General features: G+C 44.4%; 1 protein-coding gene across 3 annotated transcripts in view; it reads right to left on the bottom strand.

The window, feature by feature from the left end:
* Window positions 1-25299, bottom strand: part of DOC2B (double C2 domain beta) — a 2325944-nt gene that overhangs the window by 1082849 nt on the left and 1217796 nt on the right. For all 3 annotated transcript variants that reach the window (XR_011274629.1, XM_069615162.1, XM_069615163.1), the window contains one exon: window positions 10370-10479. Coding sequence is in view for 2 of the 3 variants with exons in the window: in XM_069615162.1 (XP_069471263.1) it covers window positions 10370-10479 (110 nt within the window). In the remaining variant the exon portion in view is untranslated. The remainder of the gene's footprint in view (window positions 1-10369; window positions 10480-25299) is intronic.

Genomic DNA, 25299 nt, shown 5'->3' on the forward strand with positions numbered 1-25299 from the left:
TGGCCAGTGGATTAACTGCTTTTCGAGTCCCCCTAAAGTCAAGTGAGGGGCCTTTGATGGGAAATAGCAACAATGAGTATTTGTTTCATGCAGAGCAGAAATGTTCTCACTTCATGGACTGCCTAAAGCTGATAAAAATAATAATAATAATAAGTATTATTATTATTAATAAAAACAACTATCAGTATGTTTTGTTAGACATTTTGAAATTGCGAAAAATGGGATGATCTGCTGCAGGTGGGAAATTATGTGCTCTGTTTTATACTTTATACAGATTAAGGAAATAGCTTGTAATCATGGGGTTCAGATATCAAACACAAATGCATTGGAATCACTGTATTTTGTTGTTAGGTGTCATTTTTCTTACTTTTATGATGGATGACATATGCATTTGTAATTTGTAATTGAACGTACACATGTTATGTTTTGTTTTTTTAATCTTTTTTATGTTATAAAAATAAAATTACCTAATCACCCTTTTCTGTGATATAATTTATTTTAATATGGGAGGTATCCTACTACATTTCTACAATGTCAGTACTAACAATTTATATTCTCCTAGTCTAAAAATGTATGTGTCCCTAAAGAATACCTTTGTTTACTTTTATCTAAATCCCACCTCTATTACCCAGTTAACTTCAAACTAACTATATGCCTCAGATAATTTTACAGCCACTATGAGAATTTGAAAGAAGATCACGCTTTGTGGTGACCCACCAGCCTGTTTTTCACACTTTATTCACGTGTGGCTTATACTCCACATTTGTTCCATCGCTCCCATCCCATAACATTTCCTGGTGCCCCATTTGTATTTTTACAGGTTGATTTTCCCTCTCTTCTTTATTCATTGTGTATTTCTTCCACCCGAATCATCTTGGTTTGGACTCCTTAGATCGTCTGTCCAGTCGTATTTGTCTTCTTTTTAGGCGTGCTTTGCAGCAAGTTCCTGGGACTTTCACTGCATAGGCCACTTAGTCCATTCAACGATATGGGAGTTTTCACAGGAGTTTGTCCACTGTCAAAACTGCACAGCAGACAAATTTGTGTATGGGCATCTGGTTAGCTCCCTTGACCCTTCTCTCTGCTCATAGGTTTGAGTGCCGCCAACTCTCCGGGTATATATAGGGTTCTCTTTCTCCCCGCCTGTAATATAAAACTGAATGAGTTTCCTTTGAAAAATAAGTGTCTCTATCGTCAATATTTTTCCTTTCAACCCAACCCTTTAAAACCCATTTATGTGTTACCTTTAAACATTCCATTCCTTAAACTCCTCAAACTATCCAGAAGAGACCACATCACTCCAGCCCTAAAAACACTAAACTGGCTCCTAGTAAAACATCGCATCACCTTCAAAACAATGTGCATAACGCTGTTTAAAGATGTGAAGACAGGCGCTCTGTTACCAGTCTTTAGCTTCTCCTCCTAACGCACGTTTTCATGACTTCATCAATCTTCAGGGAGGCTGAGTTACTTTGTTTTTTGAGGCGGGTCTGCATTTCTGTTTCAGGTGTGACAAGTTAATTAGCTCTGAGGATTCTGGTACTTGTATTTTCTGCACTTGATTTTGCAGGCAGGTGACTTGAAACAACTCCCTCCATAGCACAAATCTTCCCCTTGATGGGAGGAGGGGGAAAGCCATGGTTGTGGCTCTCCAATGTAAGGCATGATGGCCCTGCTGCACTGCCTTTCTTGGGATTTCTGTAACAATGTTTAAAGATGTGAAGGCAGGCGCTCTGTTACCAGTCTTTAGCTTCCCCTCCTAACGCACGTTTTCATGACTTCATCAATCTTCAGGGAGGCTGAGTAACTTTGTTTTTTCAGGCGGGTCTGCATTTCTGTTTCAGGTGTGACAAGTTAATTAGCTCTGAGGATTCTGGTACTTGTATTTTTCGCACTTGATTTTGCTGGCAGGTGACTGGAAACAACTCCCTCCATAGCACAAATCTTCCCCTTGATGGGGGGAGGGGGAAAGCCATGGTTGTGGCTCTCCAATGTAAGGCATGATGGCCCTGCTGCACTGCCTTTCCTGGGATTTCTGTAACAATGTTTAAAGATGTAAAGGCAGGCGCTCTGTTACCAGTCTTAGCTTTTCCTCCTAACACACGTTTTCATGACTTCATCAATCTTCAGGGAGGCTGAGTTACTTTGTTTTTTCAGGCGGGCCTGCATTTCTGTTTCAGGTGTGACAAGTTAATTAGCACTGAGGATTCTGGTACTTGTATTTTTCACACTTGATTTTGCTGGCAGGTGACTGGAAACAACTCCCTCCATAGCACAAATCTTCCCCTTGATGGGGGCAGGGGGTAAGCCATGGTTGTGGCTCTCCAATGTAAGGCATGATGGCCCTGCTGCACTGCCTTTCCCGGGAATTCTGTAACAGTGTTTAAAGATGTAAAGGCAGGCGCTCTGTTACCAGTCTTTAGCTTCTTCTCCTAACGCACGTTTTCATGACTTCATCAATCTTCAGGGAGGCTGAGTTACTTTGTTTTTTCAGGCGGGTCTGCATTTCTGTTTCAGGTGTGACAAGTTAATTAGCTCTGAGGATTCTGGTACTTGTATTTTTCACACTTGATTTTGCTGGCAGGTGACTCGAAACAACTCCCTCCATAGCACAAATCTTCCCCTTGATGGGGGCAGGGGGTAAGCCATGGTTGTGGCTCTCCAATGTAAGGCATGATGGCCCTGCTGCACTGCCTTTCCCGGGATTTCTGTAACACTGTTTAAAGATGTAAAGGCAGGCGCTCTGTTACCAGTCTTTAGCTTCTCCTCCTAACACACATTTTCATGACTTCATCAATCTTCAGGGAGGCTGAGTAACTTTGTTTTTTCAGGCAGGTCTGCATTTCTGTTTCAGGTGTGACAAGTTAATTAGCTCTGAGGATTCTGGTACTTGTATTTTTCGCACTTGATTTTGCTGGCAGGTGACTGGAAACAACTCCCTCCATTGCACAAATCTTCCCCTTGATGGGGGCAGGGGGAAAGCCATGGTTGTGGCTCTCCAATGTAAGGCATCCTCCCTGCTAGAGCCCTTTGTTCTTCTTGCTCCAACTCTAAGCAGATCAGACGCAGAGAGTGAGGGGTATATCTCTACCTTCCGCAGAAGCCTACTTCTGGAATGGCCTCCCTGACCTTCTAAGGCTTGAGCCAGATCTCATTAAGTTCGGGAAGCTTCTCAAGACCCTCCTTTTCTCTTCTTCCTTTTCTCTCGCCTCCCCTGCTCATGTCCTACTCTGCTACATTTTTACAGGTTGCCTGGATCCTTCTGAGTTATACAGGGCACTAGGCCCTCCTCGCCCAGTCTACCCCAGCCCTTCATTGTCACCTGACACCCCCCCCCAAACCTGCACTTGCCCTACGGGGCTCCCTCCCACTGTACTAGCCTGGCGGGGCCTACACCCGTACTTAGCCTGATCAAGCCCTGTCCTCGCATTTAGCATGTGGACCCTCATTCCTTGCACTGTGTGCTTTCCCCTGGCACCTGCCCACCTGCTCCCCCTGTAGCACTTACCCAGCCCGGGGGCCCTCTTGCCCCTCTCCCTCTACCCCAACCCCAGCACTTGTGTGCTCTCCACTCTTCCCTTCCCTTTTTTGCATTCACGCTTTCTGCTCTGACTAGCACCCCTCCCTCTCCGCTCCCCTGCACTTCGTGTAACTGCACTCGCATGATCCGAATGGCACAAGACCTAGTAGGACCGTTTTTTTGTTATTCTTCATCCCTGTTCTCCCCCACACCGTTTTTCTTGTGTCGCCTCGAAACACCATTTGTTGTACAGGCGCATTATAAATACCCAATAAATAAATAAATAGTAGCCCAACATTCATTTCTATGGTCCATCGTGTATGCTCTGTACTAGATGCCGAACGTGGAGGCCATTATTGAGTAGAAACCAAATGCGGCTCAGTACTGTAGAATGCATATAAACATATTCCTTTCCACCAGTGCCCCTGGCACACAAACAAATCAACCAACATTCATGATTGGTGTACTTCAAAACAAAACGAAACAAAATCACAACTGTCATTAAAAGTCACATGTCAAATGTCATGCACCAATAAATGGAATTGTCTATTCTAAATGAGATGCTGTATTGATTCTCGAGATTAGCGCGGATACGGAACCAAAAGAGTGCGTTGTGTGAAAAAGCACTGAGTCAATGAAAAGAATGTTAGAAATCCAGAAAGCGCAGCTTTATAGAGCGGGACACGTGCTGACTAGACCATAGATAAGGGTGGTGTAAGCAAATTCTGCGCAAGTCCGGAAACTCAAGGATGTTCTACCAGGCATAACCAAACGTGAGGCCTGCGGGCATGTGGCGCACAGTGGCGTTGCTAGGGAGGGGCCTGGGGGGGCCAGAGCCCACCTTTGAAACCCTGTGCTCCCCCTTGGCCCCCCCTACCTAAGACGAGCAATGACCATGTTCTCCCCCTACTTTTGTCTGTGCACCCCCCTACTTTTTCCTTTGGCCCCCTCTGTGCCCCACCTAAATTTGATTCCTGGCGACGCCACACTGGCGCGGTATAGAACAATTCATGTAAATAAATAAATAAATAAATAAACGACATTGACCAAGTGAAGGCAACGGTGGAAAGGCAAATGATCAGGGAAAACCTGAATATTCTGTGACCCAATATTTTAATGTGTTTACCTGGTTTGCAGACAGTAAACATAAAAAGTTCGATACATGGATTTGGTGTAATATATTCAAACACAATTTTAAACAAAGTGCAACACAGGGAAATAACAAAACATACAATATAAACATGGATTTCTCATACATATGCAAAAATGAACTTAAATGCAGAACAATCCCCTTTCATTATCTTGGAACCGTATGACATCGATCATGCTAAATGAATCAGCTTGTTGGCCAGTGTGAACGATAAACAGTGTATTGCGCGGTTAGGTTGTCGACACAACTGTTATTCAGCCATTCAAAGCAGTTGAACTGTGCTACGGTTGGATCGGCCTTCATCAGGACAGCCAATTAGGGTGTGTTTTCGCTATATGGGATCGCCTGTGTAGGTTGTGCATGGAGAGTTTGTGCTTGACAGAAGTGTATTCATAAATGCTGTGTATCAGCGATCTGGAAATGAGTGACACGTTGGTTACTGAACCGATACATGGATGAGTGGTTCCCAGTGTCCGGTAAATGAATGGGCTGAAGGATGAGTGGTAGATAAGTGAATGTCCTGACCTGGTAGTTGGAGGACTGGATACACCGGTGCGACACAGCACTCAGAGCTGCAAGCTTATCATTTGCTTACTATATGTAATTATTTTTTATTTTTTACATTTTTATAGCGCACAAAGCAGCCCTTGGGCATTGCGGCACTGTATATATATACAAGTGTCTGCCTGGATAGATCAGGGAAGTGTCAGGTGCCCTTTAGTTTATTACTGAGCGATGCAAAGGCCACATGCAGGTGCACAAAAGAAGGAAGGAAAACGGTGGGAGGGCTAACGTGAACCACATGCGTTAAGGTGACAGAGGCGGGGAGCATGTTCCAGTGTGCACATGAATGCAAATATTTATAGCAATAGTGCCACACAGATAGGAAATGCCAAGCAGCAAGGGCTGGTGGGCTGCACAGAGCAGACTAGAAGGAGGCTGGTCCTAATGTGAGATCGAAAGAATGGGAATGTGTCAGGGGAGGGTCAAATCCACCTGTATGTGAACGGCCCAACTGCTGGTCATCAAATGACAAGCATAATGCTCAACGTTAAATTAGGATGGAAGTGGGCGGGGAGGATAGCTCAGGGGCAACGTGCTCACTTTGGAAACAAGACGACGCAGAGCAACACAGGTTCGATCCCTGGGTCTGCGCTTAAAAACCTCTGGGTGTAAATAACAAATTACAGTTATAATGTCCTGTAAATGTGCACACTACATATGTAGAAAGGTACCTTACAGTATGTGGGATACCTAGTGCCGTGGGCTGGTCTGTCCCATATCACATCGATGGTTTATTGTGGTGTGGCCATAATTGCAAAGCAAAGCACACGGCCATGGGTCAAATGGCTCACGGTAGGTAAAGTGCAAGTGTGCATAACAGCTCAAAACAAACACACAAAATATGGCAGCGAAAGGTTAGAGCCATTTCATCTATATAAAATAATGCAGCCCCCCCCATTAAGAAGCTGAACACAAATAATCGGTCTAATAGCTAAAAGTGCAAGTGTGCATAGCAGCCAGACAAATGCAATTTCTAGCACGCTGATACATGGAGATCTATAATGGTGCAAATTGTCCCATTAAATGCATAGGAAGCAGCAGCTATCAATGTGCAAAATATGCATGGGTACAGTGACCCTATTCACAATAAAGTGCAAGTGCATACATGATAACATAATAAAAGCCCCTTAGAGCAGGCTTAAGATCTCTGAAGATCGACAATAGTGTAGGTTGTCACATTGAAAGCTTAAAAAGTGCCAGCTGTCAAAGTGCAACATAGCATGAGTTCTGTGAACATTCACACAGCAAAGTGCATGTCCATCAACGATGACATAATGATTCAAGTACTGATAGCTACTATCACATTGCCTTTCACAGCAATTCCCCCCTATTTTTTGGGGCTCCAGATTATGATGATCTGATGTATGAACACAACTTACAAAATAACACTTATTCTGGGTCAGTATGACTGGACCCAGATCCCTGCGTAATCATGATCAATGCCCAAATACTAGACACTTATTGTTAAGATGTTACAGGCTTGAGAAAGTATGAATAATATTGCACAACCCACATCATAAATACAATACACAGCATCCATCATGATGGAAAAAATAAATAAAGGAAATATCAAATGTTAAAATAATGAAACAAAATCTAATATCTTGAAAGATTCAAACAGGCAGTTTCCCGGGAAAAATCTTAAAAGCAAGGAGAGGTAGAACATTAATGTAACAAAGAACCCAATACATTACATTCCCAAAAAGGTATTTAACTCTTCATCAATATTGTGTCCTTTTGGAGCCTTAGTATCAAAAATCCAGAATCAGTCTTGTCTCTAATTGTCTGAGCTTTAATGTTCTATCACCTCCACGTGGATGTAAGGGCACAGGTGTCACCCCTTAGAAAGACAATGACTCAGTATTACTCATGTGATATTTAGCAAAATGCTTAGCCATCAGGTAGGAGGGGTCAACAGCTTTGATGGCTCTTAAATGCTGTAGTATCCATACTTTCAATTGGCAGGTGGTACTACCTACATACCATTTCGTGCATGCACAGCTCAGGACATAGACCACAAAATTGGTGTTACAAGTGATATGATACTGTATCGGTCGTTTTCTACCAAGAAAAGGATGTTTGTAGGATTTCAAGGACGTAGCATGGGCACACACCTTGCACTTAGCGCACTTGTAGAAACCCTTGACTAGATTGGATAACCAAGCACTTGAAGGACCCATTTTGGGAGCAGGAGATAAAAAGCTGGACACTAGTTGGTTAAAATGAGGTCAGACATACATATATTTCAGTTTGCTTGCACCGTGTTGGCCAAGCATAATATTAAAAGCATTGATCAAAAAACAGGTGGATACCTTGGGTAGCCTAACAAAGTCATGTATTTGCAAGGCATTCATAATCTTCACCTGACTTCATCAGGCAAAGAAAGAACAAAGTTCGTGGAAGAACAGGACAGCTTTAAGCGTACACCTCTGGAACTCTTTCTATGTTCTTATTTGTGTTTCTGATTTGTGACTCCGATGAGCATTAACACAATAAAGTTACCGGTGGAACTTCCTTCATAGGAATTTGGGAGATGTAAAACAGAACTCCGAAAATGGGTGCGGATTAAGAGCATCAGGTGTCCTGCACATTAGTCACATACTAAGAAGGCAATCAACATGTTTAGCGTGCAGTCAATAATGACTGGTATTGACTGCATTCAGAACATTCTGTTTTCCGAAGCAGACAGGGAAACAATACAATTTCCAGGCAAGGTTTTGTTTCAACAAGACACTTCCTCTCTGGAAGGACTTTTTTTTTGCTGCAACATTCTAATTGACCCTCGAAAAAGAAACAGAAAAATATTGGAAAATTCTTTCACTTTCTTATAGAGAAACCATTTACTTTTACATGACACCTCATCCCTGTTCATGTTAAACCTGCTCCAGGTCAATGCAGTTGCAATTAAAATGCCTTATTCGAACGAAAACCATTTCATTTAAATATTTCCAAATAAAACTGCATTTAATTTACTAACTCAATTCATCTGTTTGTGTTATTCACTTTCAAAGCACAGTTTTTTACTTCAGCACAAAAACTTCAAAACATGCATTGCTACTCCCACCATGTGCTAATAGTCTTATAGACAGCGGGAGGGGTCATTATTGCTTGGGATAATGACCCTTCCCAAACCTATGGCCCGACGGGAACTTGGTGATAGGGTCATTATCCCACAATAACAACCCCTCTCTCAGTCCATAAGCTATAGTATATTTACATTTTATTCTCAAGAGCAAAACAAAAAACAAAACAGAACTCAAACTCCCGAGCAATGTATCTATGCAGTTTGCCTTTGTCTTTCCGGTGCACCAATCAACACCTGCCATCTTGCAATGATACTATTGTGTTCTCCCCTTAACGTTTCAGCTTATCGGTCATCCTCTCTTCCTCCAATCAACATCCAAGTATATCTGCATACTAGAATATTCCAGCCACCGCCCCTGTATATTCATAAATGTGTAGACAGATGCCCCGCCCACACCTACTTCCTTTTCCATTCCCCTTCGCCAGACCTCCTTCGTCATTTTGGTTCTTCCCATCTCGAGATCAAAAGTAGATGAATACATTTCCTTAACAAGACACACGGTAAATTCAATCAAATCAATAGACACATCTACTTTGGAGCCGGTAAGGCGGGGGTCAGCTGGAGGGGAGTTTTCTATTGCATTGTGACCTCTTTCTGTACAACTATTAGATCCAGTGCAGTTTGACATTTCTTGTGCATTCCAGACACACAGAGATTTCCCGGCAAGCCCAGTGTGGGTGCCGATTCCAACTCCCAATCCCACACTACTAACACGGCAGAGCTCAGTCTTTTCCAGGACCCTTGCACATCCTCATATCCCCAAACCATATGGGGCAGTTTAGCTGTTTCTGAACTACTGCTCCCAGCAGCCCACTCTGTGCAGGTTCCCCTTCATCCACTACATTCTTAGATAATGTTTGATTGGAACAATCTCAATTTGAATCTCCATCTTTTTGTGACAATCGTCTTCCTCTGTCTAGTACATGTCTCAGAGGTAACCCACGTCTGTTCCCCAATACCCAATCAGCATTCTAATGTTGGCTGGCATCCACAATCCGAACACGTGGTAAATCTGAGATATAGATTTTCTAGTTGGAGTTCCTGGAGGAGATTGAGTTCCAGGAGTGCATTGTCTCAAGGACCATTCTCTCCTTCTGTGAAACATATCAGGGCATGCCAGAGTTGCAAGTATTTGTAAGGTTGTGTGTTGTACGGGTCACATTTCTTTTTTTGGGGTCCTCAAATAATTGAGTTGCTGCCTGACTGATTATGTAGATCTCCACACACATATCGGAATAATGACCCTCCCACCAACTTATGGCCTTTGGCCTCGCCTCAGGCCATAACTTGGTGGCGGGTCATTATCCCGCGATAACAACCCCTCCCTCAGTCTATAAGGCTATATTGCTATCACTAAACACTACCCAGAACATGAGGCTATAAGTTAGAAATTATAATACAGTTTACTCTGCACAGAAAAGCAATACAAAGGCAGGAGTATTCACTAAGTTGCCAAACATCTGCAGACCATTAGCAACATGATAATCAAGTTTCTGAAACAGCCGGTCAGATAGCAGAAGGGGAATTCAACCAACACAGCTGCCTTCAGACGCTGGCACTCGAAGCAAGGAAAGCCAGTACCCATTCAACGCCAACACCGGCATTATCTTGTTTTCTTATACAGTTGATGTATTGCTCATATGCGGTCCATTAGGTGACATTAATTTTGCGGATTCACCACCCGAGGGAACAATCTCTATATTTATTTGCCTTGAGGACGACCTTGTTGTCGAAACACGTGTCGGTTGTGACCGAATAAACCACTTTTACACATCTTTGGAATCTGATTATTCCTGAAATTGAACTCTCATTTAACCATTAAGCATCTAACCATTCAATAACTGAGTCTTCTGCACAGTCTATCTGCACAAACATTACTTCATTCTATCCAATGCATTGTGCTGGTTGGACACCTTCTTCTCACTTGACTAAACCCATGCCCTGGCTGCATCTACACACTCTGGGCCTGAGAACCAGCTTCATCCTTTATCTATCTATACCGGAGGCAGAATCGCGCTCTCAGCGTGCTCTTGCGTGAGGCGGCAATTACCTTAGCGTTTTGCGTATCATATCTTCGTCCGTGATCCCGTAGTACGTCAGCGTCTCATTCCAGGTGGGATTCAGTGTATTCCTCAAGGTTTTTGTTCTTAGTTTATTCGCCTACAAGAAAATTATGACAGATAATTAGCGGTAACACCATGGGATACATTAGGAGAAAGGTAGTAGAAACATCAGAAAATTCGCGGTCACAGGGAGCAGAATGAATGCTCTCAGAAGGGTAGATGGCTCCAAGCAGTGTGACTGACTGGCAGGTGCATCAAACTCTTAGAAGTACCCCAGATGAATGCTGTGCTTTTTGACGCATGCTCCTAAGCACCTGTGACTGTTAGGCTAGGGCAGGGCATTGATTGTGGGCTATCTCTCAGGGGTGAATGCAGAGAACATGGGAGAAACAAAGAAATTGACTTAAAATCTATCAATTGTAAGTCTTGAAACAGTACATTTCCCACCTACAGAGGCACACTTTCGTGTTAAGTATGTGCCTTGTATATTTTTAGTTGTAGCTATTGGTTGGTGCTTAAGCACCGCATATAAACGGAAACGATTGTATTGGAGCACAGCTTGGAGGGAGATGACATGTTAAGAGGGACAACAGGTTGTTGGTGCTGTTTGGCTATGTATCCACCCGTTGACTGCCCATGGCCACACTAATTCCTACGGCTATTGCTTCCCACTACCTGCTTCTCACCCCCAAAACACATCCTCCTGGGATTCTTTGGAGCTACTTCTATCAAGCAGTAATATCAAACGTTGGCCCACCAGTGTTATTTCTAAACTTTCTGCTAAGAGTTAATGACTTAACTGTAGCTGTAAATACACTATTGACGTAATGCATCTGCCCAGGTAAGGATACACTGTTCCACCTGTTGCCATCTTATGGCCAGGTAGTATTGCTATGGCAGTCTTTGCCAAATGCCTATCCCACGCCTTGACAAAAGCCAAATCTGGATTTGCAAATGCTTTTTTCAACTGCTACACATTAAAGCACATCTATGCAAATTAGAATTTAGATTTAATATGGCATACCTTGTAAAGCACATGCAGACAGAATACAAGCAAAGGCCACCAGACTGTCTTGACATGTGCGGCACAAGTGGACTTGAGAAAGATCACTGTAAGGGATGGGTGCTACCAAGGGGTGAGGGGTGCATGATTTCCAATCCAGATATGAACGGTTAGTACTAGGGCTGTACCGAATAGCATATTTAGTATTCAGCCGAATACCGAAGAGTTTGTCAACTATTCGGCCGAAGACGAATATGAAGCCGAATAGTTGCTTTATTTAATAAATCATGTTCCAAACTTCAAAAAACACACGTATAAAAAAAAAAGCACCATTTTAAATGCATTCTATACTTTTATTTCTCTTCATTGTAATTAATCTAGCATCTTTATTTAAAGTATAAAAGACAGAAATAAAGCAGATGTAACCAGAATGAATGGACCAAATGTACAGAAGATTGTTGCATAATCAGTGCCAGTTAAAGTATGAGGCTTCACAAATGCAAAAGGACTGCCTTTGTGAATCAGATGCATTGCATTCTCTATCCAGTTGCAAAGTCGATGTGGTTGAGTTTCAAATACTTCTTTGCAGCTCACATTGAAATGTATAAAATGGTTCATGTCGGATCATGCAGGACACAAGTCAAGAGGAAATCTGAAATGTGTGAACTACATCTCACAACTATTCACCCCACCCAAACAAATGCTGCTCACTTTTCACTTATCTTAGCCACTCCTACTCGCCAATACACAAACATATGCAACTTATCATTTCCTGATAAAATATAGGATAATGTTAAACGGAGGACTCAAGTCCTTAAAAAAAGACAAGGGGGGACTATAACATACGCAATGAGAAGTGACATGACAGGAACTGAAAGTATCTATGCACTTTTCTTGCAGTTAGTTTTTTCCAACTGAAAAAATGCACATTGCATATAAACATTCACCAAAAGAAAAGATGTTCCTGTATTGTTAACGTGCACCTTTTTTGTCTAAGAATCTGTGAGAAAACATGTCCTGAAGAGCAGATTACAATATAAGATATTTTTCAGCTGTGTGATAGCAATTTTATGGTCTAATTCTATTCAGTTTTGCAAACTGAAGTCTATAGTTGCCTTTCTGAGTTCATGTTGCATTGTATTCAAATGAGAATGTCAAAGTATTCGGCAAGAGCCGAATAGCTTTTTTTCATCTGGAATTCGGCCGAATACTTACTCGAAGCCGAAGTTCGGTACAGCCCTAGTTAGTACCGTAATAGAGATGAGGGGAGCAGGAACAGGACCCTTTGTCTGTGGCAGCAAACGGTTGCAGGTCTTTAATGTGAAAACTTAAATGCTTCAAGCTTTTTCGTCAACTGCATCAAGTACTCTCAAACCTGACAGGCTAACTCTCACACCATAGAATTTGCCGGCTAACCAACAGAAAGTGCTGCCCTGCTATTGGCTGAAGATTGCACTGGGATTGGAGGGATGGTGTTGTGAAGGGTAGAACAATGCATTGCTACCTGGATCATTGAAGAACATTGCTAATCTGGCGACCTGGGTGGAGGGGAGGAGGGGTAGGGTAATGGGTGAGTATCCAGATAAGGATAGCAAGTGTGTAGCATAGGAAAGTAGAGCACATGGGAAACTGTGCGAGCGGGTATTTCAGACGCACATCCTGTGGCTGCAGAAAGCCCCGGGAGAACAGAACCTCAGCAGGTATTACTTATGGCCAATTTGGCTTATTCACTGAACTGAGCTGACGCCTCAGCTTTGACAGTACTGCCTACAAGAGATCATTATTAACTCTTCATATGCATAATGGCAATAGAGCAACTAAGACAAATCAAGTAGTATCAAGTTTATTTAAACACATATTCCAAAATGTACTTTCAAAATGTACGGCCTGCCAACTAAATTAATGCAAAACATGTACATTAAAGACAATTAGGGAGCACAAAATGTACATAAGACGTACAATATATACAACGGTTCAGATGGACAACAAACTAAAAATACCACATACACAATTTGTGCAGCCTGTAAAGAATACAGGGGAGCCACACCGGGCTTCAATCGTTCCCCCTTCAACTCAAGGCGGAAAGAGCAATAACTCGCTAAGCTACGGCTATTCTTGGGGGGGGGGGGGGAACGTACCAAGGATCTACGTTGAACATATATTGAACATTGTCCCCATGTCTAGCATATTCAACTACTTTGATGCATATTTGCCATTTTTTATACACCCTGAATACGGTTTTAGTTGTGTAAATTAACAATAGTGATGTATCCAACACGATCCGAACGTTTTGGCTGTTTTAGTGCTTTTCTGCCTTCGTCAGGACCGAAAACAACACGACCCTGTTGATTAGAGAATGTAAGATAAGGAAAAAGGAGCCCAACCCACTGAGCGATAGGTTGGCAAATACCGTCACCAAAAAATTCCCTGGAAAATCCAGACTGTTAATCAACAATGAAAACTAGAGGCTCTTCTCATTGGGCGGTAGGTGTACAGCTCCACTGGTTGCTGGGCCAATCCAGTCAGCTGACATCTGTGATTTATGCATGGGGAACACTGGGAGGACCCAGTTGGCTATTCAGGACCAGTCGGGTTCATTTGATCAGCCTGTCAATACCAGCCTTTCTACACATGGAAGAAAAGCTACATTTTCATCAAGGATTGTGTGTTGTCAGCTGAGAAAAGGAATGAATTTCAACATTAGAGCAGCTTCAACTCCAGTGTTTTTTGTGAGGCTTTGACTGCTGAGCAATTTAATCACAAACTTGAAAAAACATGCACACGCAACATTTATTTCAGCCTCGTAAAGTGATTTCGCAATCTAATGTTGTGTTCAATCTAAAGAGCCGATTTATTTCTGTAAAGGGGAAAGGCGCCATAAACAGGCAACAGAAATGTGTCGACGTCAGCGTAAAACTGCAAATTGAGGAGCCTGTTCATTTGTGGACGTGGGGAACCTGATCTCCCCTCGCCACTTCCTTCAGAGAGGGGCGCATGGGGCGCCCTGCCAGAATCTAAACATTTCAAATAAAAAACAAAATATTCAAAGTGCATACGTCTTCTAATATATAATGTATGACAAACAAAGCAAAACAATGGACATATTCCTCTATTTACAAATCCATGTTAAATATTCACCTAAGAAAAAGAAAATCGCCCCAGATGTTCTTACATTTTAAATACTCACATGTATTATTGAATATGAAACACGTTTATTTTGTATGAAAAATGTAGACTATTCTGCTTTCCCTTGCAGCTAGTCCTCTCCATTCCACCCTGCCTGATACCCCACAGCTCGACATTCTGAACTCCTCATTCCTACACTAGGGGCCCGAATCATGGAATCTTTTGCACGGTTCAAAGTGACTTTGCACTGCCGACACAAACCCTGATTCATGGAACTGTGCAAAGTGTATTTTTGCAGTGAAAAGTCATTTTTGCAGTACAAAATGACTTTCACTGCGAAAATACACTTTGCACATTTCCATGAATCAGAGTTTGCGTCGTCAGTGCAAAGTCACTTTTCAGCAGTGGAAAGTCTCTTTGCGCAAAAAGTTCAAAAAGTCTGAATGCTATTCACTGAATGTGTTTTGTGCTGAGCCAGCACCCCTTGCCTGGCACCCTGTCCAAGCACATTGTACCCCAAAGTGCTAGTGCCAAACCCACCGAAACTTAGTGACATTCAGTACCGCCACATTTGGAAGTATTATCTGCCCATCACTTTTTGGGACACTGGTTAATTCCAGCGGACCACAGCCACTGCATGGAGTGTATCCCAAACCATAACATCACAGTGCTTGCATCAGCTCTTGCAGTGCGTCAGTGCACAGCTGCATGCCTGCATCTCCATATGGACATGCCTTGTAGTCTGTAGGCAAGGGAAAGAGTGGCCCCGGAGTTACCCCGGGTCCCCAGAGCCATTGACTGCATGCATGCAGCACTGCAACCCCCTCCAGAGGAACAGAGCACATACACCAGAACAGGAACACATTGTCATTTCATCAATGTGCAGGTCACCTGTGCACGTGAATGCCAATTTCCCTGGATGCCCTCATGACAGCTTCATCCTATGCCATTCCCATATCCACCAGGCTCTGGCATCTGGAAGCTTTGGCAACATGTGGCTCCTTGGTGAGTATGACCCATCACATACTTCCAACCACACAAACAATCACATACAAAATATCCACCTACCACAGGACCCAAGCTAACCAATATGGACCGTTCACCCATCTGCAGCGCCTACCCACTCTCGCCATTCCTCCTGACACATCAGGAATGCTGAAAACCCAGCTGTGACCCGCTACAATGCAGTGCATATTGCCACTAGGTGCACAGTGGAGTGCACAAACTGAGTGCTCAAGTGACGGTTCTGCTCTCGTGACCACTCGGTTGGTGTATTGCTACACACACAACCAGTGGTATGTCAAATCATACTGGCATGTCGCGCCCTACTTAACAACGCAACAGGCTGTGGCATATACCAGCGGAGATGGAGGAAGGTTAGTGCTCACATCCACAGGCCCCAACCATACCTCTATCAGAGTAAAGGGGGCAGGACGGGCCTGCCAAAACCATGTGGTGTGAACCCTTTTTGCATAAATCACACCTTGCGTTGTGGACACACTACACACCAGCATCTGTGACGGTTTGTAATGATGAAAGAGGGCAAGTCCTGTCTGCCCAACATAGCAAGGCCTGTCCGGAGCTGCACTGAGTGTGAGCACAATCACCGAAATGACATGCTATAAACCCATCTCCCTCAACATGCCACAAGTATACACAAACACACACAACACCTTTAAAACATGCCTCATGACATCACTTCCCATAAGAACATATGGACCACATGCATTGCAATATGCACATAATCCAAATCACCCACTATACCCTGCAGGAACCTCAGAGACCTGCATGCATCATGAGATGGCCAACTGCAACCAACACGTTAAGAACTCTCCCACCAAAACCTCTGAACACACAGCCCATGAGCATTGAAATGAAAACACAACCACACATCAAACTGGAAGGAGATATTATCTATTGGTGTGGGTTCCCACAACCCACAGAGATGTAGCAAAAGCGTAACGCCTTCACCCCTCTGAGTGGGCAGAGCAGTTCCAGGATGTCAGCACCCATGCCTGCAGGTGACAGATCATGGTCATGCCTGTGCCAAAGCACATAACGTTTACTATGAGAAACATAACTGCATTACAAAATATACTGAACACAGCCAAGAAAGACCACATAACAAATATACTTACTAAAGAATGCATTAACTGTCAACAAAACACCCCACACCAGCAGACACCACAAACACCACCATGAATGTCAACACACCAATAGGGCATGACCAAACACATAGCATGCATACTGCGTGGAAGCCAATACAGAAGAGGTAACATGTTCACAGTCACTGGGACCCACCATCCAATGGTGCATGCTCAACTGGGGGACAATTGAAACTGTCAAAGTCTGATCCTCCACCGCCACTGTAATGTCTGACAGAGTGGCTTGAAACAACCCACCAATGGCAGCCATGTCCTGGTGCATGCTGTCCCTCGCTGCCACCATGGCCTCGTGCAAGGTTCCCCTCAAAACATCATATGATGGTGCATGTCCTTCCTCAATGCCACAATGTCCTTGTGCATGAGCTCCTTCAAGTCATGCATCTCCTTGCTAAGATCCCCAATGCCTGCTACCACTTTATTGCCCACCTGGGTCCTACACTGAGACAACGCTGGCAGGAGTTGTCCCTGTCTGCTGCCCGCACTCCCACTCAGAACAGCGGGCAGCCAAGCAGCCTCCACATATACATGGACTAGCCAGGTGTGATGGAAATAGTCTGCCCTGTTGTAATGACTCAATGTCTGTGGATGACATCTTGTAACAGATGTACTGGGCCCACACAGCACTCTGGACTCCAATGACATTGTTGGCAATGGTGCAGACCCAGATGCAGGCCCTACAACTGTGAACACACCAGAACAAGCCAAGTTTCAATCTTGACTCACATGTGCCCGCCGCTCCATGGCACCACTGGCAGATCATCCCTTTTGTCCCATCGCCGTGCCAGATGAGGACACATAGTCCTGGGTCTCTTCCTCTGACCCAGAATTTGACATGAACCCGAAGAATTCCTCTCTCCCCTGACTTGTGAATTCAGGCCCATGCATGAGTTCTTCAAAGGTGCCAACCACACGTGTAGGCACCTTCTCTGGGGAGGAAGAGTCATCAGGACGGCTCACAATTGCCTAAAAGTACTGGGGGTGTTGACAAGACACTGCTAGCTGGTCTGTGCTGGTCGATAACCCAGCATGACCCGCCACTAGGGAATCCTCCTCTGCAAAAGACAGACCAGGCAAAGAGCCATGCACCTTAACATGCATGCACATAGCTTACAATGGTCATACACCTTCCCACAATAACCCAGCATCACATATATTCTAACAGGCTACTGGCCCCTTGCATTAATCCCATATGACCTACACACAGAGCACGTCACATGCTGGAAAAGGAAATAAACATGCAACATGCAACGTTCCCTCAGAGCCAATACCCTGCACAGTATCTTATCTGTGTTTTGCCCTTGGAAATGCATGCATTGCACATTACACTTTAATCACACCATACACATGTAATGCGTTTGAACAATGAAAACTTCCTCTCAATGTGTACACCATGCAAGACCCATGTCATGGAGCGAGACATGCCACATTCATTGGGTATGTGGTGTGTGCAGCACTTTCCTACAAAAACACATAGACAGCATACATACAAAGGGCACTGGCCACAATACCACTGACACACTATGAAACATCATTTACATTGTATCACTCCACGTACTCCTACTTTGACTCCTATTACCTGGTCAAGCATCAGAAAATACTTAGCTCCCCATTTCACAGCCCAATAACTTTGCCCCTTACAAATGCCACGCTGTGCCAATCCCCCACAAGCAGAGACTAGAAGAGTTTCTGACCATTGCCTCCTCCCTTTCACCGGATACTCCCTGATTGGCCCTTTGGAAGACAACACCAAGAGAAGCAGTGTATGCTAATTGCCCTGTAAAGCAGTGTCCCTCCAATTCACCTAGGTTTGCTCATGTGAAGGGCCAGTGCTTAATGTGTAAGAAAATAATATGTTCCTGCACAACGCTGACACATCGCGGCAGACAGTTCCCAACTCACTGCCACCACTCATATTTTATCAATATAGCACACACATAATTGGTGTTAAGGCTACAAATACCACTTTTTCATTGTGGCAGACCGATGCTTGGTGTGATTTACAGATAGCAATCGGCATAACATAGTGTGTCGTGAAATACTATAAATATTTAAGCGTTTCTTTGAAACACATTATTGTTAGTATTTTGCTCTGATCCTATAAGTGGCAAGTGGAACATGTGAAGAATCTAAAAAATAGAAAAGAAGAGCCAACGTGCTTTCCTTCTATGGTGAATTATTGGGCAAATGCAAGCACAATCATTACTGAACTGATTAACAAGCCTGTCTAACTCTGCAGCACGATCATCTTCCTTGGTATGTCACTCATGCTAGGCAATCCTCCTTGATGTTTGCCTCTCTGTTGTGCCTGCTGGCTGGTATCTGTCCTGTTCTTGTCCACCCAATGTGCTGGTTATTACAGTAGAGAATATGCAGCAATGTCAAGCAGGATGATTGGAGCAGTGTGCAGGCATGGCCAGAATCAGTGCCCAACATTGTCGCCTTCAAACTCATTGGTATTCATTAACGGTTCATAGTGATAATGTCGAAAAAAAAATGTCGGAAAAAAATGTCGGAAAAAAATGTCATTTAGCACTATCACTAAATACATGAACAAGAAGAGTCCCCCCAACCCCCCTCACCCAACACCCCCCTGCCACCCCCCCCACCACCCTCTCACCCCTCATACTCAACACATTTTAATTATATATTTATTTATTTATTTATTCAATAATAAATAAACAAGGAAAATATCATTTACTGGGGGGGTCCCCCCAACCCCCCTCACCAAACGCCCCCCTGCCACCCCCCCACCACCCTCTCACCCCTCCTATTCAACACATTTTAATAATTTTTTTTTTTTTTTTTAAATTCGACATTATTGCTTTTCTAATTATTTTTTTTCGACATTTATTTTCGACATTTTGACTGTCAACATTATTGGATTCGACATTATCACTGACCACCTTTATGAACATTGCTAAATAGACCTTCCCCAGCCAACCTGGGCTGTCAAGTTCGTGGATAACAATGAGCAAACCCAGGATGAAGAGACTCAGGTCGGTGCACAGTTTTGTTTTATATTACTGTGACTTACTTGACAGTTCAAATAATAAAGTTGCCAAAACACCAACATAATCAAGCTAGGATTAGAAATAAGTGCTGGGACTCAGAAATAAGTGCCAGGGCGGAGCCCCGCAACACACAAAAATTAAGCTCTGGATAGGGCACATATGCACACACACACCTATGCCATTTGCACAGCTACTCAGTAGCCATTCTGGACTGTGTCTACCCTGACCCCTGTCGATCCAGTATGTGTGCCAACCGCAGGAAAAACAATTACCAGTCTGAGCATGGGTGAGCAGCAACCACTAGTGGAACCTTACCCAAATGTGATTGGTTGGACATCTACGGTGGAAGGTAAGTCATTGGGGATGCTGGCATATGTACTGGCCATCATGTGATACACTTACAAATGAATGGAGAAACGTCAATACATTGAACAGTACTTTGGACATCCTCATGCACTCACTCGACGGGGCCGGAATCAAGGCACCTAGGGGATATGGCTATCATCATACCTACATATATGTGTCCGGCAGTCATAACAATGGCCTCTGGCACTATCAGACTACAATGTTGTGCCATATGTACATACGAGGTCTACAGACCTACTGCCCCTTAGGATCAGCCGTCACGCCTTACAACCAAAACATGCATGGTAGGACATGCAGGACTTACATCGTCGCCACCGCCTGCTCCTTTACAGACTCCATAAATCAAAGTTAAAGGTGGACACGGCAATCACGAGGCAGTTTATGCTTGCCATTCACATTCTAGCCACGGCATGGTGACTGACATTCCAGGCTGCCACATCAGGACTGTGGGTGAGCAGAAGGCACCAGATGACATGTGAACCATTCATTGTACCCTCCACACGGCCAGTCGCTGCTAGGGACACTCAAGGCATTACTCTTACATGGACAGCAGCAGTAAAGTGTAACCCATTGTGGAAACAGAAAAATAATATGAGACCGGGAAGCCCAAAAAGAAACACACCAACACAGGTTACAAAGAACATACAAGTGCTTTATTTAAAATCTACAACAGTTACCAAAGTCAATTGACAAACGGATAGCTATTCGACTCTCAGAGTAACATAGCAAACTTCAACGAGGGTTCGATGCGTTAGTGAGAGAGAGAGCACATTGGAATACCTGGGTCTTTTATACAGTTTATCCAGCCCTTGGCCAACCCTCTCGCGGGTTAACCATTCTGTGATCCGGGCCTATGGGTTCCTTGCCAGGTCAATCCTTTAATATATGTATTTTGATTGGTTTCACTGATATAGTTGTACATTTACATATAGGTCAACGGTAGGACAAGGTCTCAGTTAGCGACCCCGACAAGTGGCCTGCAGGCATATTAATTATTCATGTGTACGGGGGTCACAACGGCCAGAATCTTACTCAGAATGTCATTTGGCCTCCATTTTGATGTTCAGGGTGACTTCCATATAACAATCCAAGATGGCGACTTACATTACTTTCTCTAAGGTCAAGACCTTGCCGTGGAGTTTGTCCGCATATGATGTTTAGACAACTTGGCGTAGGCCAATACACATACAATTGTCGCGATAGGAGGCATAATATTGTTTCAATTCCGACACCATGAAAAGACAACTGTGTTGCGGCTACATGCCCATCCCCTGACCCTGGGAATGGCTGCTGTAACATGTGTGTTGAATTCAAAAGGTACATTACTGGGTATTCTTCCTCTTTTGTGTGAAATATGGGTTAATGAATAAAAGGACAGCCTTGTTACACTGTTCATGGAATGGTACCCTTATGAGGCTTAAAACACCCATAACATCAGGCAGTGTGTGTTCATATGACATGAGGAATGAGGGGAGGAAGAGAAGGACCAAGAATAATGTACCATGTACATTTGCTCACATTGAATGTACAGCCAACAACAAACACATCATGCACCCACGTCGCTCACCTTATTTGGCCATATAGGTGTCCATGCTTTCAATGCGCAAGACCTGCTAACTTGTTGTATGGCCACTGACCGCCACTTTGATTTTGGTCAGCTCTGCCCACTGGGGGATCCTCCATGTTTTGCCAGGGCTGAACTCAGATTCCTACTCAAATTGTCCTTTGTTCTCCTAGCCAGATCTCCCATGGGCGTAGCTACCTTCTTGGCAGTGCAATGTTCCACCATACAAACATTCATTTCATCTATCGCCTACTGCCACAGCTGCTCACATTCTGTCAGTGAGAGGGTACTGCAAGCACAAGTACAGAGGTCCTCTACACAGGGGTGGACTGGCCTTTAGGGAACTCTGGAGATTTCCCGGTGGGCCTCTGCACCCTGGGCCTCTTTTCTGTGGTATATAGGAAAAGCATTGGGCTTGCTGAAAATGTGTCATATAGGGCCACTTTGAAATTTATTTCCAGGGCCTCTTTCGGTCCCCAGTAATTATTTCCAGGGCCTCTTTTAGTTCCCAGTCCAGCCCTGCCTCTACAAAGTCTGTGATGATGACCAGCTCCTCATCTGTGAATCTTTTTTTCCATGGTAGCCCCTTCTCTTTAGTAGTCCCCTTCTCTGTTGCTGGCCACTGCTCTTGAGTTGGCCCCTTCTCTTTCCGAGGCCCCTCCACTTTCCGTGGCTCCCTCTGATTCATGGGGCTCTGCTCAGTCCTAGTCCCACATGCAGTGGTGTCACGCAGACCTAGTCAATGTATACACACCCTGCGATTACGGCACAGATCGCCCCAGTGTTTGCGCGACATAAATACAAACCGCTCCGTGTATGGGCACCTTGAGTTTGCACATGGAACAGCAATCTGTGCATGTGCCCCCTTTTCCTACCATTACATGATTATACTGTGCATGCATAGCACATAGAGCCTTGCAGAAATGACACGCTGAGGGCTTTCCACCCAAATTTCTCCATCTTCTTAGTGCTCCTGTTGCCACCAGTAATTTGCTTGTCTTCCTGTCTTGTCTGAACTGTTGCATTTTCCTGCCTCGTTTACCTTGTCTGCATGACCAATCCTGCTGCACGGTAGTCTGTCATTGTTGGCTGTCTGGCCATTTCCAGTGCCCTGGAGTGACTGTGTGTAACTGACCTGTCGCCTCCTGCTGGTGCACTGTCCACCATCTACTCACCCTGACCACCTTATCTGCCTGATGTGGACACCAACGCCTCCATTGTACCATCGGAGCTCCTTTGTTTAGGTACTCTCAGGACCCAATGTCACCCCTACCAGCCTCACCTCTTCAGTGGGTATTCCATGATCTCACACGCCATGGTAGTTACTATGAGGGCTGTCAACTTCCTCAGGCAATGACGTTGGCATTCTGGATGACCAGGTCCTGAGCGAATATGAGTCCCTGTTCAGTGTTGACAAGCAGCTTGGGGTCTCTGCCCGTCGGAAGATCTCAGACGACATTACGGCTGCCATAAATGCGCAGGGGGTGGCAGCCCATACTGCAATGTGTGAAGAAGCGCTGGGATGGCATAATGATCCAGACCCAGAAGAGTCAATGGTGGCCATTGAGGCAGGACGCATGGGGGAAGGAGGTTCATTCTTGTAGCCACCATCTTGTACCACCATTACAGGGCCCAATCCTGGATAAGGTGAACACAGCACTTCATGCCAAGCCCTTGACCGGAAAGCCTCGATCCAAGTTGCTGGTAGGCACACAAAGGGAATCACCTCCTGCCTGCATTGTTACAATGTCATGGATGACAAAGCATGAAGGGAGGGAAAGTGTGTGTCTATCACGATGGTGTCAGACATGTTTGTTGCATGAGGGCTGATAGGCACACTGCAACAGTGGTAAGGGACACCTAGGCCTAGTGGGCACACAAAGGGAGTGGGTACATGTGGTAAAGAAGTGGAAGCAAGTTCTGGCTGCTGTCGAAGACATTTGCACATGTCTTAATAACACCTATGTCCACGTGCTGTTCTTCAGTTATATTCACATGAGGTGTTGTGATGCAATCTTCAATGGCATGTCCTCTTATCATCTGCTCACACTACACCCATCTGGTACAACATGGCGCATACATGTGTGAGATGGTGGCCATGGGAGCTGTGAGAGGCGAATGTGACAGGAGTTGACACCGGCTCGCAAATTAAAACATTAGAGGAATGGCCATCTTTTGTTTTGCATCCCCGTGTCAGGTAGACATTTCATTCGCCATGGCTGTGGCCATGTTTTTAACAACAAGCGAAAGCAGCAAGAAACTTTTGCAGGGTGTCAGGGAACATGATGACCTTTCATGTATGTGGCATGGAGGGTCCACAAGTCCGCCATCCACTGGTGACTCTTGCCAACTACAGCCCTACTGCAAACAGTTCTCCAGGACTGTCCGAGATGCTCATAGCAAGATGCTCCGATATGACACTATGAACTGGAGGTTAAGGGCCTGTGTGGCCATGTGCCCTTACCATCACGCTGTCCCTGCAGACAACCATTTAAGAAATTAATCTGTGCATCATATCTTAGACATGCTGGTGTCATGGCTGTATGGCCACATATGACTGCTTCCTGTAGATATGTGCAGGGCTCATGATTGGCGGTATGCAGTGATGTTCACAAATTGAAAAATTGCTAACAGCAATTTGATCTAAACATTTATAACGGAAATAAATGTTGATTTTTAAAAAATATATATGTGGGAGTGGGGTAAGGGTTTAAAACGGGTGTGGATGGGGTTAGGGTGGGATTAGTAATGAAGTGAAATAGGGAGCTTGAGGAGGGGCCCCCAAATAAAAAATGTAAAAAAATCGATGTTTTTCATTGTAAATGTTTAGACCAAAGTGCTGTTCGTTATTTATTGTTTAGTTATAATCACATGGAAGCATGACTGGCACTTGCCACTAGCCATCGTCTAGTGAAAACTGGCTCTTGCAGAGTAAGCAATGGCGTGCAGTATGTATATGTAGAATTGAGGTGGCAAGTGACTTATTATGGTCGGCCAGTAGCTTGCAACGTGATAAATGTTCCTCTTGACATGTGCACACACATCCTTATGCTGGTGTTTTTCTCTTGTCCTTTTCCAGTGTCTCAAGGAGCTGAAGGGGGACTCGCACCTGAGGAGGGGCTGCATGCCAGGTGCAAGTATCCAGATGGCACCCTCAACCCCAGGCATTCTCGATGGAACGCATATAGTGGGTGGAACCGATAGAACGAATAGAACAAACGATGAGAATGGAACCTACAAAGAGAATGGAACTGACGAAGTGGACGAAAGTGACAAAGTGGTCGAAAGTGATGAAGTCGACGAAAATGATGAAGTAGACGAAAAACCTTACAGATAAACCACCATATCACACTACTACGCCTACTCTCCCCTATACACCATCACTCAACTAGAACACAGCTATGCTATGACACATTCAGCCCAGCTGTTCTCATACTAACATGACCCCACTAACACCTCATCACCCTAATAAAACACAGCTAGCTGAGCACATTCCGGCTAGCTTTAGGCGTCCCCTCAGGCCTAACGCAGCCAGAACTCAGTCTGAGTGTCCACCCTCGAGACTGAACACATCCAACTGATTTCTTCAGCACCACACCTACCGCTATGAAGCAGCTACCATGCAAATACCACACCAGCTGAACACCTATCCGGTGTGCCCATGCACCATACCTCACTCTTT

The sequence above is a fragment of the Ambystoma mexicanum genome, chromosome 9, assembly GCF_040938575.1.
Source record: "Ambystoma mexicanum isolate Mex_15411 chromosome 9, UKY_AmexF1_1, whole genome shotgun sequence".
NCBI classification, from domain to species: Eukaryota; Metazoa; Chordata; class Amphibia; order Caudata; family Ambystomatidae; genus Ambystoma; species Ambystoma mexicanum.